The 16,589-nt window shown below is 43.5% G+C and overlaps 1 protein-coding gene across 2 annotated transcripts in view; it reads right to left on the bottom strand.

Moving 5' to 3' along the window:
* Positions 1–3,084: 3,084 nt before the first annotated feature.
* The window catches only part of LOC147707445 (isoaspartyl peptidase/L-asparaginase-like), a 1,215,953-nt gene continuing 1,202,448 nt past the window's right edge, over positions 3,085–16,589 (bottom strand). For both annotated transcript variants that reach the window (XM_086926453.1, XM_086926454.1), the window contains exon 7: positions 3,085–8,253. In XM_086926453.1, coding sequence (XP_086782579.1) covers positions 8,039–8,253 — 215 coding nt within the window. In that variant the 3' untranslated portion in view covers positions 3,085–8,038. The remainder of the gene's footprint in view (positions 8,254–16,589) is intronic.

Here is a 16,589-nt window from a genome sequence, read left to right as displayed (position 1 = left end):
TTTGTCTCCGAATTTGCGGTCTCTGCTCGGCTTGTGTGCAATCAAAGCTGTACACCATGCCATCAGCTCTATCTATCTCTTATAAAAGTATATTTTGAAATTTTGTGTCTCTGATAGGGAGAGCATGTGTCTGGCAGCAACTTAGAGAAAGCACATATGGTGTGAGCAGAGGATAGTGCTCGGTTTAGAATGGCGACACTACATGAAAGTAAATAGGCCTGGCTATATTTTGATAATGCATTAAACACATACGTGCACAAATGCTGTTTGCTTGTATTAGAACATAACAACCAACCTCGGACATCCTATCTCCATTGTGGAAACACTTACGGGTCTGCAAGTTCAGGGGGACATCTTCCTTTTAAAATAAAACATTACATATATTTTTTGTGCTTCTGCTTGAATTAGCTGCTCACAAAGAAGCGAGTTACGGTTTATGAATTGCCAGCAAGATTCACTTAAGGGTCGGACTGGGACAAAACATATACAAATAAAACAGTAAATAAAATAAGCCCTGGTTAGTGAGCCAGATAGCTACAACAGTGGCCCACATTTGCACATCAAAAAATGTCCCTTATTATTTATACAGGTGGCTATAGAAGGGGCCCCATTTTGCACTTTAGGACACTTTTGAATTTGTATAGACGGACTAAATCGTTTTTTTGCAAGGTTGGGATACTGTATGCATTTGTGATTGCTGCAGACAATGCCTGTGGTATTATCAGTGAAATCAATAGTGAAATCCGGCCTATCCTGCCATAAAACAGTCCCCCAAACTGCTGAAAATCAGACCCACACAATGACCTGTAAGACCAGTCCTTTGGGAAAGGCCAGACTGCCTAATAGGCTAGTCTGACCCTGATTCACTCTTACTTCTGAAATGACAGTAAACGGAGATACCCCTTTCCTACAGACTCCTTCTTGAAGGTACTTAAGCCCTATAGGTTTTTAATATGACTTGAATACGTAGGGCCCTGGGTGAAACATTTCGAAACGAAACCCCTGACCAAGTGTACAGCCAAGAATGCATCCTTGTCTATGCAGTAAAGTTTACTCTTGCAAACATTAAACAAGACTACTCTTGGTCCAAGCTTCGTCTTTACAAGAATAATCAGAGTTTTGTAGGCAGCGACCCTCCCTTTGCATGCCAGAGCACCGTGTCCAACATTGTTCCTGGCACATGTGATCTGTGAGTGCTCAGACGTGGGAGGCGCTTCTTGAGAGAACAAGAGGTCCGGACAAGCACATGGTAAGGGAACCTACAGTCCTAGAAATAGAACTGTGCACTCTAGGTGGGAAACCTAGGAGTATCTATTTCTTTCACGCACATACAGTGGCCATACGTGTGAGTGCCAAATATGCCAACTCTCCAGAAAGAGAAGGTGGCGAGATGTTACATGAAAACCTTCACCTACTGATCTTGATATACAACCATAAGCGAGCTAGAAAAAAAGAGGTGTACGGGGTTAAGAAGTGAAAGAGAGCTATAAGGTGAGAAAGAAGACAATAGCTTGAGGGAAGAAGGGTGCAGGGTGTGAGAAAGAATCAGAGAAACAGACACAGAGTTGTGGGAGTGATGAAAGAGAGAGAGAGAGAGAGAGAGAGAGATACCGCATGTCTCTCCTCTGTCCTCTTACTCACGATCTGCAGGTAGCACTGGAAGCACTCAGGCTCCCGGCCTCTCAGATCCAATCATGACACTTCAAGAGCAGCATCATGATTGGTCTAAGTGTCCTGGTTAGAGGCTCAGGCAGTGCCTGTGGTGGTTGCGCATGTTCTACACGGGCCTGTGCAACACAGCCCAATGGAGAACATGCAAAGCACGCATGATGCTTGGGCCGGCCAAACAGTCATACTCACCTAGAAGAGGGCAAACCACTCCTCACTCTGCTTGGCATCACAGAGTCCAGCCCCACAACACCTGGCTCCAAGCTCCGCATAGAAAAAAATAAAAACAATAACGTTATGTTATTATCATTTTCTTTTACTGTTATGCACTGTTGAATTAGCAGTGGAGCGACGCTCCTTCACCTTAGCAGAGGAGCCACCACTTTTCAAAACCAGATGCACACACATATTGATTTCACCTGGGACAGCAGAGACTTGGTTCAGCCAATTGGAAGGGGCAAGGCAGACGGGGCAATTTTGGACCCCTAAATGCTTAGCAAGGGCTCCATGCAGCCACACTCATGCTCTGCCCCACATAGGGATTGATGTAACAATTTACTAGTTAACCTTTAATAGCGGTGATGATGAAATGTACACCAAGATAAATGATAGATCATCTGACAGCGCTTCCTTGATTTATTCCCCTCCCTCATGGTGGTGTAAAAGTGGGATGTGCTGACATCCACAGACCCATCCCACGTCCACAATGGTAATGGTACTTAATTATTTTATTATTAGTAGACGCTTCCTGTACATTTAGGTATGACATTGAGAACAGCCTGCTCACACAACCTGCAGCCTCAGGTCTCCCAAAGAACCCCATGCAGTTTTAGATCATGAGCACTGCTTGTTGTCTCTCCATAGATAAGCAGATACACATGATGAACACTGCAGATCTACAGTCAGGCTAAGTGATGTGTCTCTTAAAGGTTTTAACATTAAACGCCTCAAACACCCCCTCAAACAATCTTAAGTACCCGTAGACCTGCTTTCCTGGAAGTAGATGGGGTGGTTGAGCTAAATACTTTGGCCTCACATCAAAATCCGATTCCATCTGTTAATATACATTACTCGAACGCAATGTGTTTGAGGGAGATATGCAGCATTCTCTGGTTGCCTGGCCTTATACAAAACTCAATATATACATAAATACATTTCTTACATATCTTATGAACCTGCCAGAGAATCTACACGAGTTACAATCGAAGTTAAATTTAAAATATCTGGGCAGAATGGGACAGGCAAGTCCCCAACTATTTTAAACCATTGCATGTGTTATTTGTAAATACAGTTTTGATGTAAACGAAGCAATCTTCATTGTAAGGAGCGTTTATGGCAATTATTGCTACTCGTGCAAGGCTATTCGATGTCATATGATATGTTATCAACATTAAAAACTGAGTTCACTAAGAGAAATGAACGACATGTGTCTCTTTATTGGTTCCTTTCAACGACCTGATCATCAAATACAAACAGTCAGGATCAAAAAACGATTGCACGGTTACAATTATTAAAATATGTCTAATTAAGTAAAAAGTACATCTTTGTACGGTTTCTAATTTGCACTTTAGATAACAATCAAGGAGGAAATTATAACAAAGTTTCATGTCAACATTACTAAACCGGGATAGGTGTATGGGGTCCATACAATACATGTATTAAACGTGGGGATTATCATGCAAAATCTTAATAGGGGAATGAATTATACAATCTTATCACTGTTTTCAAAGTGGTCTGGGTTAGACTTCTCTTCTTCTCCTTCTAAGTACGACCAGTCAAATAAGTGGACTCAATGGCGTTACGATGGGCCCCTGTAGGACGTGATCCCCGAGTCTCCCATCTCCCACTGATCATTAGACTCGAGCTGAATGGGGTCTCCAAATGGCTGGGGACTTCCCTGTGCGCAGAGGCTGCAGGGGGCTGCGTTACACCCTTGAGCGTAAAGTGGCATTTAAGACGCTTTTGCCCATGTAGAACAGACTCATTCACACCTTCCTCCCCGAAGATCGTAATATTACGTTTCCAAATGACAACTCTTCGTTCACATCCATCAATCACGTATACTGATTATAGTTTGCCGTTGCGTGTGTGCAAATAAATGTAGCTTTTGAAAGACAGATAATTAGTACATACGGTTGTCAGAAAGCAGATGTAAATTGCTAGGGGATCGGTTTATTAGATTATGATAGTATATGTAGATTGACGTGAACGTGATGGGAGAGTTAGCAAATTCTGCTTATATTATGTGAATGAGAGATGTATTCTGCCCCTGCCACACATCCAGCAGGCATGGCAGCGAGTGCAAACCTTGTATAGGGACAGATTTGTGTACATGCTGAACATTTTGCGCATTGGAACATTTGGTTCCCATGCGCAAAATGTGGTTTGTGTACTAAATTTTGTTAAAAATGCATGGTTTGGACGGACCATAAGTAAGCAGAAGAGAGGAAAACCTTTCCTACAAACTCACAAAAAACCTATTGTGGGGTGCCAGTTGGTGACCTGTACCCCAGACACGCCTAAGCTATCTTGGATACTGAAAATAGTCAGGTTGGCCGACTAGTGATCTTAAGGCAAGGAGGGAGCTTATAAAGGTTGATTGTCATGACATAGGGATGCACTAGAGGTGACGTTGGACCCGGGAGGGAAAAGAGGTTGCCTCAAGACCATTCCCAAACAGGGATTGAGTGGGCCCTTAAGGTAGCTGTTTGAAACCTTGGGACTTTGGTACCTGACTCTTTGAGACTGCTCCCTGTAATATTGAGTGCTCACCATTGCAAAGAATGGTGAAGCCCAAGACTGATGAGGCCCCATTGGCAAAAGAAATGCAGCACTGGCAATTACTGGAAGAGAAAGAGACAAAACCTCCCCTAAATACCTGGAACTGACTCTCCAAAGACAGAGCAGTTTGGAAAAATCCTAGGGGCAGTCAAAGATAGGAAAGGGACCCTAAGGGTCCAAGAATTAATGGAGTGGCCATTGACTTGGGGCCGCTATGAATGGATCACAAAATTCTAGCGCAAAGGGTAACTGGTGTGGAATTGTAATTAGCCCAGATGGACCAAATATTGGTCACATGAAAAAGTGAATAAGGGAACTGAGTGAGCTGTCGGTGCATTCCCAAGAATAAGCGGAAGAGACAGATGGAAGTACATCTGGATCACTGGGCCACCCGAACAAATTGAGAGTGGAGCTGTTCCTGGAGTAATGGCTAATTCAAAACATCTACGATGATGTTCCTCAGCCTTCTTCAGAGCTAAGAGGGTCCACTGCTTCCCTGTTGTACCCCTGCTCCAAAGGCCACTCCTAGTCCCATGGTTGCCAGAATGTTGAGCTTCGCACTTTTCCTGAGGCAAGGTTGGGAAGGGACACCCATGACGGCAGACGCTCCTGGTTATTCAAAATTTTTTATTAACTTTTTCAATTAATCAATGTTGTATTACATAGTTATTCAATTCAATGAGCATCACTTTCTATATAATATAATGTAATTAAAAACAAGTAAAGAGGTTAATATATTTGCTGAGCCAGGATCATAATACCTCAGTTAACTGAGGATTGGATGCATTGTATTTTTGAAAACGTGGGGAATTTCAACTTGGAGGGGGAGAACAAAGCAGAGCACTCAGGCATTCTACATGACTAGGCAGTTAAGTAGGCAAGAGGGGTACGTTGAACAGGGGGAACCTGCAACAGACCATCAACCAGAAAGACTGTGCATTTTGAACAAGGGAGGGTGCATTTTGAGCAGGGGATAATGCATTTTGATCAGTGGGCCTCTCAGCAATAAGTACTTTGTATTCCATTAGCATGGTGTCCCAAGCTGCCGCAATGGGGCATTTGCGAATTCTATGAGTTTCTTCCCAGTGCAGCACGGAACTCTCTGCTTCACCCCAATGTTGCAAGACCCTTCACCACTGTGCAAAAGACAGGAGTGGCTGAGCCCACCAGTGATTGATCAGCAGGTACTTTCCCAAGAGAAGGGCTAGATTCGCCAAGTGCACCCTCACACTATGACTCTTCTTTCTGGGAAATATTCCCAATGCTGTTGCTTCCTATGAATTGAGGGTTGTGAACTCCGTGACAATAGCCAATACAGTGTGCATGGAGTGCCAGAATTCAGTTATATTAGTGCATGACCAAAGCATTTTCTTGAAGTCTGCTATAGGGCTCGACATCTGGGGCAGTTAAGAATTGATGTTGGGAACATATGGTTCAATCAGGATGGTGTGAGGTAGCCCAATGAAGTAACATTAATTAAATATTTTTAAATCATGCATTTCTGAAAATCACATGAGGTGATTCAAGTGCCCGTATTCATTCCGCAACGTGTAAGGGACGCCCACACTCTCCTCCAATTCCTGCCGGAGCTCCGTAAATGAGACCCCAATATGTTTTTTAATTGCTCTATAAAACCATGTGATAAAATGCTGTCCTTCGCCCATAGTGTGTGGGGTATGTATTACTGCAAAGGTGGGTGGCTCTATATCAATCTTACCCCACAGAAACCTATGGATTCCCGATAACTGTCTGTGTAGAACAAACTGATTCAGCAGAATGTTATAATCCTGACATAACTGGTCAACCTGTAGTAAATGACTATCCTGTAACAAATTCCCTGCTGTGTCAAGGGAGAAAAGCAAGACCTTTACAAAGTCATACAGTAAACGAGGGAAGACAATAATCGCGGTGAGAGTGACTCTACCCATTAGAGCCAACAGCAGCAGCTGCCAAAATTGCGTTTGCGACTTGAGTGCCGTCAACATCTGATGTAGATTACCCTCAAATAGATCTTGTTGAGAGTGGTAAAGACAAATACAAAGGTACCAAACCGCTGCCATCAACCAAGTTATTAGTTCTCCACCCAGTTGAATTATCTCCAGTGAAGCATCGCAACAAAATGGGAAAACACATGATTCCCCCAGTTCATCTACAAACTCGTCACCCCACAAAATCCCAAAACGCCTCCACTATGGGGGCTACATTGCTTGATGCATCAGGAAGATATAATAGAATGTCGTCCATATATAGGGATACTAATGACGGCAGACACTGAAAGTTGAGTTATAGACCTCACATTCTGTCAATTGAGAGAGGAAGCCCTCCAGATTGAGTTGCTGGTGACAACCAGTGGCCAGAAGGCAAGTGGACCCTGCAAATTGATAATCGGTGACAAGAGTTGCACAAACTATAAGTAAGCAACTATGTTACCCCAGCATCACCTGGGAAGCGAAGGACGAGTCACACAGACAATCTTGCAGACTTTGGGAGTTGATACTCAGACGTTACAATTGTACAGGGAGCATAGAGGTTTACTTTTCTATGGGAAGTTTCGGTGGGTGGGTAACAGACCTTTCTGGAATTGGGAGCATGAGTAGTTACAAGCTTTTATTTAGGAAAAGTGTTTTTAAGGGGTGTTTATGGGGTTGTTTGAGTTGAGATCATTTTGAGCGCATACAGGCAGATGACATGTTATGTGAGTGATAGGCATGTTGGAAAGACAGGAGAGAGAGGTCATGCAGTGATTGAAGCCAGACATAATTCTACCTCAAGAGACCAATTTTGATGGGGACAGAATGCAGGTTCCTTGGTAGGGGACAATTTGTTCCCTTGGCACATGCAGACCTCACCCTCATTTAGAGTTTGATGGATGGGATACTTCATCAAAATTAAGGCTGATGCCTCGTCCACCATAGTGCAAATGCATCTCGTCTGCCAAATTCTAAATACGGCCTTTATTGCTTGCTGATGACCACCGTGAGAATTGCAAGTAACAATTTTGAATCCTGGCAATGCAAACTCAAGCTATTTCCTGAGCTCAGATAATACCCATTAATTAAAAATCCTACAAGAGAATCTGTAGAGTAACAAGCTATTACCATAATATCTTATAAAAAGCTGTGAGTGTGATTTAGAAAGATTTTCCTAAGATTAAATTTGTTTACAAATTTTAGCATTATTTTGTTGTTAAATAATAATGTAGCCAGGGAAATTTTGTGCACAAGACAAATATTTCAAAGCCACAAGGTTGTCAAGTGTTCCACCACTCAAAACTTCACCTCAGAGAGAATTTTACATAAATAAAAAGATGTTTCAGAATACGTTTTTGTAAAATATTGAAGAAAGTTCCTGCAAAAAGTATGATTTTTACGATGTTTTACCATTTTTTTCATGCGGATCCCATTAAGGGATGCGGGGGGGATTTCACCCAAAAAATATTGGCAACTTTATGAACTTGAGAGAGCTACTTAAGTTTTAAAATAGTTAACACGCTTGCTGAAGTGCGACCTTTACCAATTGTGCACACCTCTCTTTCATCAATACACCATCTTGTTATGCGTGCATGTAGAATAGCAGAGGGTTCTAACAACTAATTTGAATTGCCAATATCTTCAAGGAGGTTTTCGCCTGGATTAAGGCCATAGGTCAAAAGGCCATCTTTAATAGCTGCCCATGCCATCCGCTGGGTAGTAAATGTTGCTGTCCACTCTCCAGATTTACTGACAGCTATAACACCACCGTGGCCATGTACCCTATTCTTCATGTAGGAGAGGGCAGCATCTGCAGCTTCGGCAGGCATCATGCCTAGAAAAAAAAACAATACATATAGGTTTATAAAATACATAATAAGATTGTTAGGTACTTATCCTCCTACATAAATACAGAATACAAACTACAATATGGGATGGAATTTAATAGCTACAACTAGACGGAGGAAAGATCTGTTAACAAATGTAAGCTGGAGCTCATGCACAATCATACTAAACCTAAACTGGGACAAAAATGTAAACCGCTCATATTTTTTCTTTTTTATTAATTTGTAGCTGTGTATAGTGAGAACCAGTCCTAAAAGGTGACATATTCATAATGATAGAGAACAAAAGTAGCATTAATTGTGAGTGTGGCAGGAGAGAAGAAATGTTAAGAGACGCAAAACGGCAATTGTTTATAAATAAAAACAGTGTATGAAGTGAGGGTAGAACATAGAGGGTAAAATAGAGAAATTCATTCACAAACAACAAATCATAAATGATGACATGTTTAGCTCTGTGTCTTTTAAATCAGATAGCATCTGAGTGGAGTTGTTATCTTTCTGGGATGACGTATCTAAAACAACAGATTCTTTAGTTATTTATTGGATGTTTCTGTAAAGTCTGGCGGCCTGGCAGATACGACACATGTATAGGCTACAAAGCAATATTGTTTTTTTTCAAATGTAGTCTCCATGAACTGCTAGCTACCCACAAGGGAACTATTTGCAGCTCCAGCTGTCAAAGAATGCAAAGAAATTCACTTGTGTGCGGGGAACTCCAAGTGGACAGCAGCGTTAAAAGCAACGCAGTGGCTAAATAAATGGTGTCTGGGACAAGTTCTGTTGAATGTTTTCTGTTGCATTCTTATATAGGACTTTTATTGTATAGCACTTTTTAAATAAGCCAATACCGACCTGAGCATATCTGTTAAGATTTCAAGAGACAGTAGTAGACTGCTGATATGCTTTTAATGGGTAAGAACCAGCCAGGACTTAAGCATGCATGCCATGCACCCTGCTGCAAGCAAGGAAAATGGCTACTCTGAATGCTGTTCGCGAAGTATTATGCAGAAAATGTCAACGTTTATTGCGCCCCTTGGGACTCTGGGCCCCAGTGCCACTGCACCTGCTGGACCAATGGTACAACCAAATTCATTGTGCGCACTGCATCGCATTTGGTGATGCAGTGCAAGCAACAAAATTCGTTTTATTGATATATATGTTAACTTACCTGTTAAACTCCGTAATCCATACATCACTACCCTCCACCCTGCCCCCCCTCCCCACGTCACCTCCCGCAGGTACTCCCACCACCGGCCGCGGCTGGCTGCACCACTTTTAATCAGACAGCACCAGCACTTCTGAGCTGATTTACTTTTGATAGGACGATGCTGGCACTTCTCAGCAACTTTGGTGGGACCTTATCAGCAGTGCTCAGGAAAGTGCTATAAGTTTAATGAAGCAGTAACAGCGTTTCTTACCCAGAGCAGTAGTGCACAGCCAGGTATCACCGCTGGAGGGAGATGAAAGCGAGACAGGAGGCGACATGTTAGCCTCTTTTTATTTTTTTAAGTACTTGTTTATGCTTTTTAACGTTAAATAAAAATGTTTACACCACCCCATTAACCTAAAACCTTTGAAGGGTGCTTCATTGCTATTGGTTTCTGAAATGTATGTGTGCTTTACTTTTGTGCATGCAGTCGGAGGCCAGGGCTCTCACTGCTGGGGTGTTTAACCGAGTCTGGAGTTTGTCACTGGCCGCCTTTCGCTCTCCGCTTCGGGTGAAAGGACACAAGCTGCTCTTATCTGCTTTTACAATCAATGCCGTTTTTAGATTTCACCTGCACAGCGCTTGCACTGTGCTTGTGAAATCTATTGCTTTAAATATAAACTTAAAAGGGACTTACATCCCGCCTCCTATCTTTCCTACCTTTCATTGTTTCCTGTGCGTCCCACTTACTTTTCCTCCATTTCTATTGGCTGTAGAATATTTTCCTGCATTTGCCAATGCTTGTTTCTCGTCTGCTTCTCTTATCAGTTTCCCATAGCCCAAACATCCACTTTGGTGGATTTAAAAAAAAAAATGTTTTCGCATCTTTATGCTTTTTTGTCCTGCAGCAGATTTATATAGCAACTTATGGAGACATTATGGGCCAGATGTATCAAGGCTTTTGCGACTCGCAAACGGCCTTTTAGCATGATTTGGTATGTATTAAAAAATCGCAATTTAAGGAATCGCGAAAAATTGCGATTCCTTATTTTGCCATAGCATTTAAGGAATCGCAATTTTTGCGATTCCTTAAATGATATGTATGTAACATTTTGAAATTGCAAATTTGTGTTAAGAAATCGCAAATTACCACCAACTTGTAGTTGGTGGTAATTTGCGATTTCTTTTAAAAATGCCCACTTTGGCATTTGTGAGGGTGGCATGTGACACACATACATGCCCATAGGGCATGTATGTGTGCCACATGCACAAACATGTAAATTTCAGCGGTGCAGCAGGGTGTCTTTGAGACACCCCTGCACCCTTGAAAAAATTCTCAAATTGCGATTAGCAAATTGCGAATTTGCAATTTGAGAATTATTGCTCTATCATGCCTATGGGCCTCCTGGCCCATAGGAATGCATTGGAAATTATTCTTTATTTGCGAATTCGCAAAATGCGAATTCGCAAATAAAGAATATTAAGGAATCGCTAAAAAATAGCGATTTTGTACATACATTCCATTTTGCGAATTCTAAATAGCGATTCGCAAAAAATCGCTATTTAGAATTCGAAAAATGGAATCTTGACACATCTGGCACTAAGTGTTTTGCCCAGAACCACAGGATGTTGCTCCGCAGACACTCAAACCAGGATCCCCAGAACCTGAGTCAGATGCTCTGGCCGCTGCACCATATACTCTCCACTCTCATAATACTTGACAGGGAGCTCTTTCCTTCGTTTCAGACGGTGATTGCTTAAAACAGCGCATTAGTTATTACAGCCTAAGCAGATGCATTACCATTACTTGTTGTTTAGAGCAATTCAAGAGTATACTACTGAAACCAGGACCAATGTACTGTCTACTGCAACGTCATAAGTAGGGACAAGTGGGGTGAAAAGTGCATGATGGAGATTATTAACGGTACAAAAGGGGGTGGTGATGGACGGAGCATCTGAATCAATCAAACACTCACACCCAGTCAAAAGATCTGGGTTGAATCCAGCACCGTTCTTTAGCCCACTCTGCCACCCCAGTTCAGACATGGCTATATGCAAATCAGTCTGACCCTGTGCCTCATGGGAACAGTACAGCCCGAACTGTCAAGCCATGCCTTCCCTGGACCGGAAACAAGCTTCCGAGGACCGGTTTCTGGCATTCCAGCCGTCTTCAGCCCAGCTTGCTTGAATCCAGTGGCAAAGTGAGCAAGGGACTCACGTCTGAGCATACCCTGCCACACTTTTGGCAGCCAAAAGCGGTACAAAAGGGGGTGGTGATGTCCGGAGAATCTGAATCAATCAAACACTCACGCCCAGTCAAAAGATCTGGGTTGAATCCATCACCGTTCTTTAGCCCACTCTTAACCCCCTTTTGTACCGCTTTTGGCCGCCACAAGTGTGGCAGGGTATGCTCAGACGTGAGTCCCTTGCTCACTTTGCCACTGGATGCAGGCAAGCCGGGCTGAAGACGGCTGGAATGCCAGAAACCGGTCCTCGGAGGCTTGTTTCCGGTCCAGGGAAGACATGGCTTGGCAGTTCGGGCTGGACTGTTCCCATGAGGCACAGGGTCAGACTGATTTGCATATAGCCATGTCTGAACTGGGGTGGCAGAGTGGGCTAAAGAACGGTGATGGATTAAACCCAGATCTTTTGACTGGGTGTGAGTGTTTGATTGGTTCAAAAGCTCCGTCCATCACCACCCCCTTTTGTACCGCTTTTGGCCGCCACAAGTGTGGCAGGGTATGCTCAGACGTGAGTCCCTTGCTCACTTTGCCACTGGATGCAGGCAAGCCGGGCTGAAGACGGCTGGAATGCCAGAAACCGGTCCTCCGAGGCTTGTTTCCTATCCAGGGAAGACATGGCTTGGCAGTTCGGGCTGGACTGTTCCCATGAGGCACAGGGTCAGACTGATTTGCATATAGCCATGTCTGAACTGGGGTGGCAGAGTGGGCTAAAGAACGGTGATGGATTAAACCCAGATCTTTTGACTGGGTGTGAGTGCTTGATTGATTCAGATGCTCCGTCCATCACCACCCCCTTTTGTACTGGAGATTCATTAAGACATTCATAGCAGTGATGATTTTCTTCATTCTAACATCCTCATGCATGGTGATTGCGATTTCTTTTGAAATGTAAAACGGATTTGTAAACCGTCTGAAGGCATTTTAGGCATGTTTTACAGTGTGCCACTTCTGGCCATTAATCTCCAGCCTATCACTGTTCTGCATCTGAAAGTGAGGTGATTAGAAAGATTAATGGAAGAAGGGTGACGTTTTCTCGTTGTTTTGTGACCAATGGTGAGTTTGGGCAGGCGCTCAGCTTATCTTTGTCATTAAGCATTTTATGAATACTAGAAGCTTTATTGCAATCTACAAAGGGGAGCAATGCCATTTTTAGCAGAACTATTTGGTGTCATCCATTTATTTTACGTTTTAAATAAATCTAGCAGTAGGCTTTTTGAAAATCCAGCCATTTGTGTTTCAGAAAAGTTTTGTAGATGCCCCCAGGAGGACAATGACAAAACCAAGAGTCCTAATCATACACAAGATCAGAAAGGAGTAAGTGTGCCAGTTCTCCCAGTCCATTCTGGTTATTGCACTTCAGAGTCAATTCAATTATTTAGAGTAGAAATTATGGCAAAGCCAGTGCTTTCATCTCTGGACATTTGTGTTTCTAGGTTTTTGACTGTCTGGACTAGGGAATAGCCAGTAAGTTGGGGGTGCATAAAAGGATGACTATAGTCTCCCAGCTAAGGCATCACTCCCAAAACTACTGATAGATCGAATGAGGTAGCCATTTTTCTGCAAGATGAGAGGGGAGGAAGACCAGGGTCTGCATATCTGCATAATTTCTCTTAATGTAATGTAATTGGTCTTTTATATCGCGCAACTATCGCTCCAAGGAGCATCTAGGCGCCATTTACTGATCCAGAGATGAAGGAGATAAGTTGGTTGCTGGTGATAAGCATCTTAAGCATTCTGGTTATTGTAGTCAATAGTTAATTCAATTACGCATAGTCGAAAATGACTGTCATTAGCATATGCCAAACCCAGCATTTGCATCTCTGGAAATGTGTGTTTCTGAGTTCTTAGCTCTTTGCCCCTGTTAGAATAGAAACATTTGTGTTCGCGCATTGTTTTATGTATATTAGCATTTGAGGTGCCATTTTCTATGCCTGCACCATTTTGAGTTATAAGCTAAACATATTCTTCACTGTGTCTGAGAAAAGGCCTCTGCTGAGTTGTGTTTCTCCAAGGCTAAGTTTTGCTTCACTAATGAATACACTGTTCTTATTAGCGTATACCTTTCCCTCTAGATAGACGCCTTCTCCCACTTATCTTGTGGCTGGCATCGGCAGAGCGACCTTGAATAGTAGATAGTGTGTGCCCGGCCTCAGAATCAAAACTTATTTTCTGTACTTATTTATTTATTTATTTCGAAATTTATTTTAGAATTGTATAAAGCGCCTAGCTGCCTCAGTGACGAGGCGTCCCAGCGCTACCCCAACAGATGACACTAGACCACTCCAACCCAAGAGAGCGGCCTACACAGAGAAAAGCCAGGTTTTTATGGCCTTTCGAAATGCTAGATGGTTCTGAAGGCTTCTGATAGACATAGGAAGGTAATTCCACAGTTGCGCCGCCTGGACCTTAAACGAGCGGCCACCCGTTCTGGCTCTTTTGAAGCGAGGAATACAAACTGAGCCAGAGTTGGCAGAGCGTAAAGGGCGATTTGGCACATATCGGACCAGGAGATCCGCTAAGATTGGTGGACCTTTATGTGTCAAGATTTTATGAGCTACGCACAGCGTCTTAAAGTGGACTCTTTTAGCTATCGGCAGCCAGTGGAGTTGAGGCAGGAAGTTTGTAACTGAGCAAGATTTGGGCAATGCAAACAGAGCATGAGCTACCGCATTTTGGATTCTTTGGAGACGAGAGATGCAGGATTTGTTGGCACCTAAATAGAGTTTGACGCACCTTAGGGGAGAAGTAACCAAGGAGCGGTTTCAGCCCTCTCAAGAGAACCTGAACCCGCTAAGGCTTTTGACTGTACGTCAAATGAGAGCTCACTATCAATCCAGAATCCCAGTTTCTTTACTGCCTTCTTTGACAAGGTGCAGGTTTTAACCCCTTCCGTGCTCCCTCCCCAGTGCTGCACACGGCCAACGACTGACGCCGCCCCGCCCACCCTTTAGAAAGCCTGCACCCGCCGCGGTTAAGGCGTTAATTTGTTAGGCCACCACTTTTCTGAAAAGAGGGCCCCGTCTCTGCCCATCACCACAATTTCTGACTTGGCGGCATTCAGCTGTAGGCAGTTTGCCATCATCCTGTCAGAAATAGCTAGAAGGTACTCACCGAATTTCAAGAGATTGGCTTGACATTCTTTAGAGAAGGCGATAACTAGCTGGGTGTCATCCGCATAGGAAAGCAATGACAACCCTCTGCTTTTTGCTAACAGAGCTAGGGGTTGCACATAGATCTTAAAGAGAGCAGGGCTCAATATTGAGCCCTGGGAAACCCCATGTCTAATGACATGCTTCTGAGAGTGGAAAAGTGGTACCACCACTTGAAAAGTTCTACCTTCCAAGGAGGTCTGGAACAACACCAGTGCCAGCCCCCTGACTCCGATATCGTGTAGCTGACCTAGAAGAATGTCATGGGAGACAGAGTCGAAGGCGGCACTTAAATCTAACAGAATCAAGGCCGCCGAGTTCCCGACATCTAGGCAGCTACGGATATCCTCCGTCACTGCCAATAATGCTGATTCCGTACTATGACATGGCTAGAACCCATTTTGCGAGGGATACAGCGTATTATTATGCTCCAACAATTCCGCCAACACTGTGTTGACATATCGCTCAGTAACCTTCTCTAAGAAAGGGAGCTGGGAAATCGGCTGAAAATTGCTTGGGTCCGATGGCTCTAAAGATGGCTTCTTTAAAAGAGGTACCACTTTTGCGTGCTTCCAGGCTGCCGGAAGTAACGCAGAGGACAGAGACAAATTTACCAATTCCCATATAGCTGGTGAGTTGAGAACTGACAAAGCTGATCTGGTCTCAGCTGGTCAGCTGGCGAGCCTGATTTAATTTTGAAGCACAGAGCTTCAATCTCAGGAAGCGAGAGTGGGAGAAAGTAGCACAGAGTTGTTATAGGGACATTTGGCCTGTCCTCCAACTCAAAAGGGTGATTGATAGACGAGCTGATTACTGGAGGGGAGAAAGTTGACAAGTTGTTATAAATGATCTCAACCTTCTGCACAAAAAAATCAGCTAGTTCATCACACTGAGTGTTGGAAGAAGTCGGGGAATTCGCTTTTTCGTTGGAGTGTTGCATCTATTTTAGTAGGGAAAAAATAATTTTGGGAGGATTATAACTCTCCAAGATTTTAGCCGCAATATAATCTGTTCCGGATCAATCTGTGATATGATTTAATAGATGCCCGATATTTGTTTTTGGCCTCAGTGTCGTAAGTACGCCTCCACAACCGCTCTAATTGTTTACAAGCCTTTCTAGCCTTAAGCAGGGTTTAAACGACCCATCCCCTTCCGCAGAAAGGGGGAAGGTCGAGGCCATCGTCAGGTTGGACCGACGGTTCAGGAATCCCTGTATGAGGAGCACTGATTGCCCTTCCGTCCAGCCGGACGGTGCCTCTCCCAGCGGACATCCCAACTCGAGTCCTAAACGGTGAAACCCTTGGATCTGACTGTTTGGTCTGAAGATTCGGCAGTGGAGAATTAGTTCGCTTGACCTGCATATATCAGGTGAGTTTGTTTTGGTTCATTGTGGATATGGTACCATTTTGATTTGAATTTGGTACGGTCTGAAGACCGTCTTTAGGATAAAAGCATTTGCAATTGCTTTGCCAGCCATAAATAGTGAACTTGTTTTCTTTTGAGAATGCCTGGTATCAGTAACCGGATTTCTTTGTGCTGTCGCTGTTGTTCTGCAGATGCTCGATCGGAAGAAGCTCAGCCGGCAGCTCCAGAAGGCACTCCTAATTTTGTATGTGAAGCATGGTCTTGGCCTTATTATGTTTAGTACATTATGGCACACATAAGTGAGGGACAATGCCGAGTCGCAGTGTCCGTTGACAGGCACTTTCAATGAACAAAAGTCTGGGAACAGTTGTTCAACAGACGAAGTAGACAGTCTTTCAGATCGTGACAGAAAGCAGCTAGAC

The sequence above is a fragment of the Lissotriton vulgaris genome, chromosome 6 (assembly GCF_964263255.1).
Source record: "Lissotriton vulgaris chromosome 6, aLisVul1.2, whole genome shotgun sequence".
Classification (NCBI taxonomy): domain Eukaryota; kingdom Metazoa; phylum Chordata; class Amphibia; order Caudata; family Salamandridae; genus Lissotriton; species Lissotriton vulgaris.
This window is presented reverse-complemented; position numbering and strand designations above follow the sequence as displayed.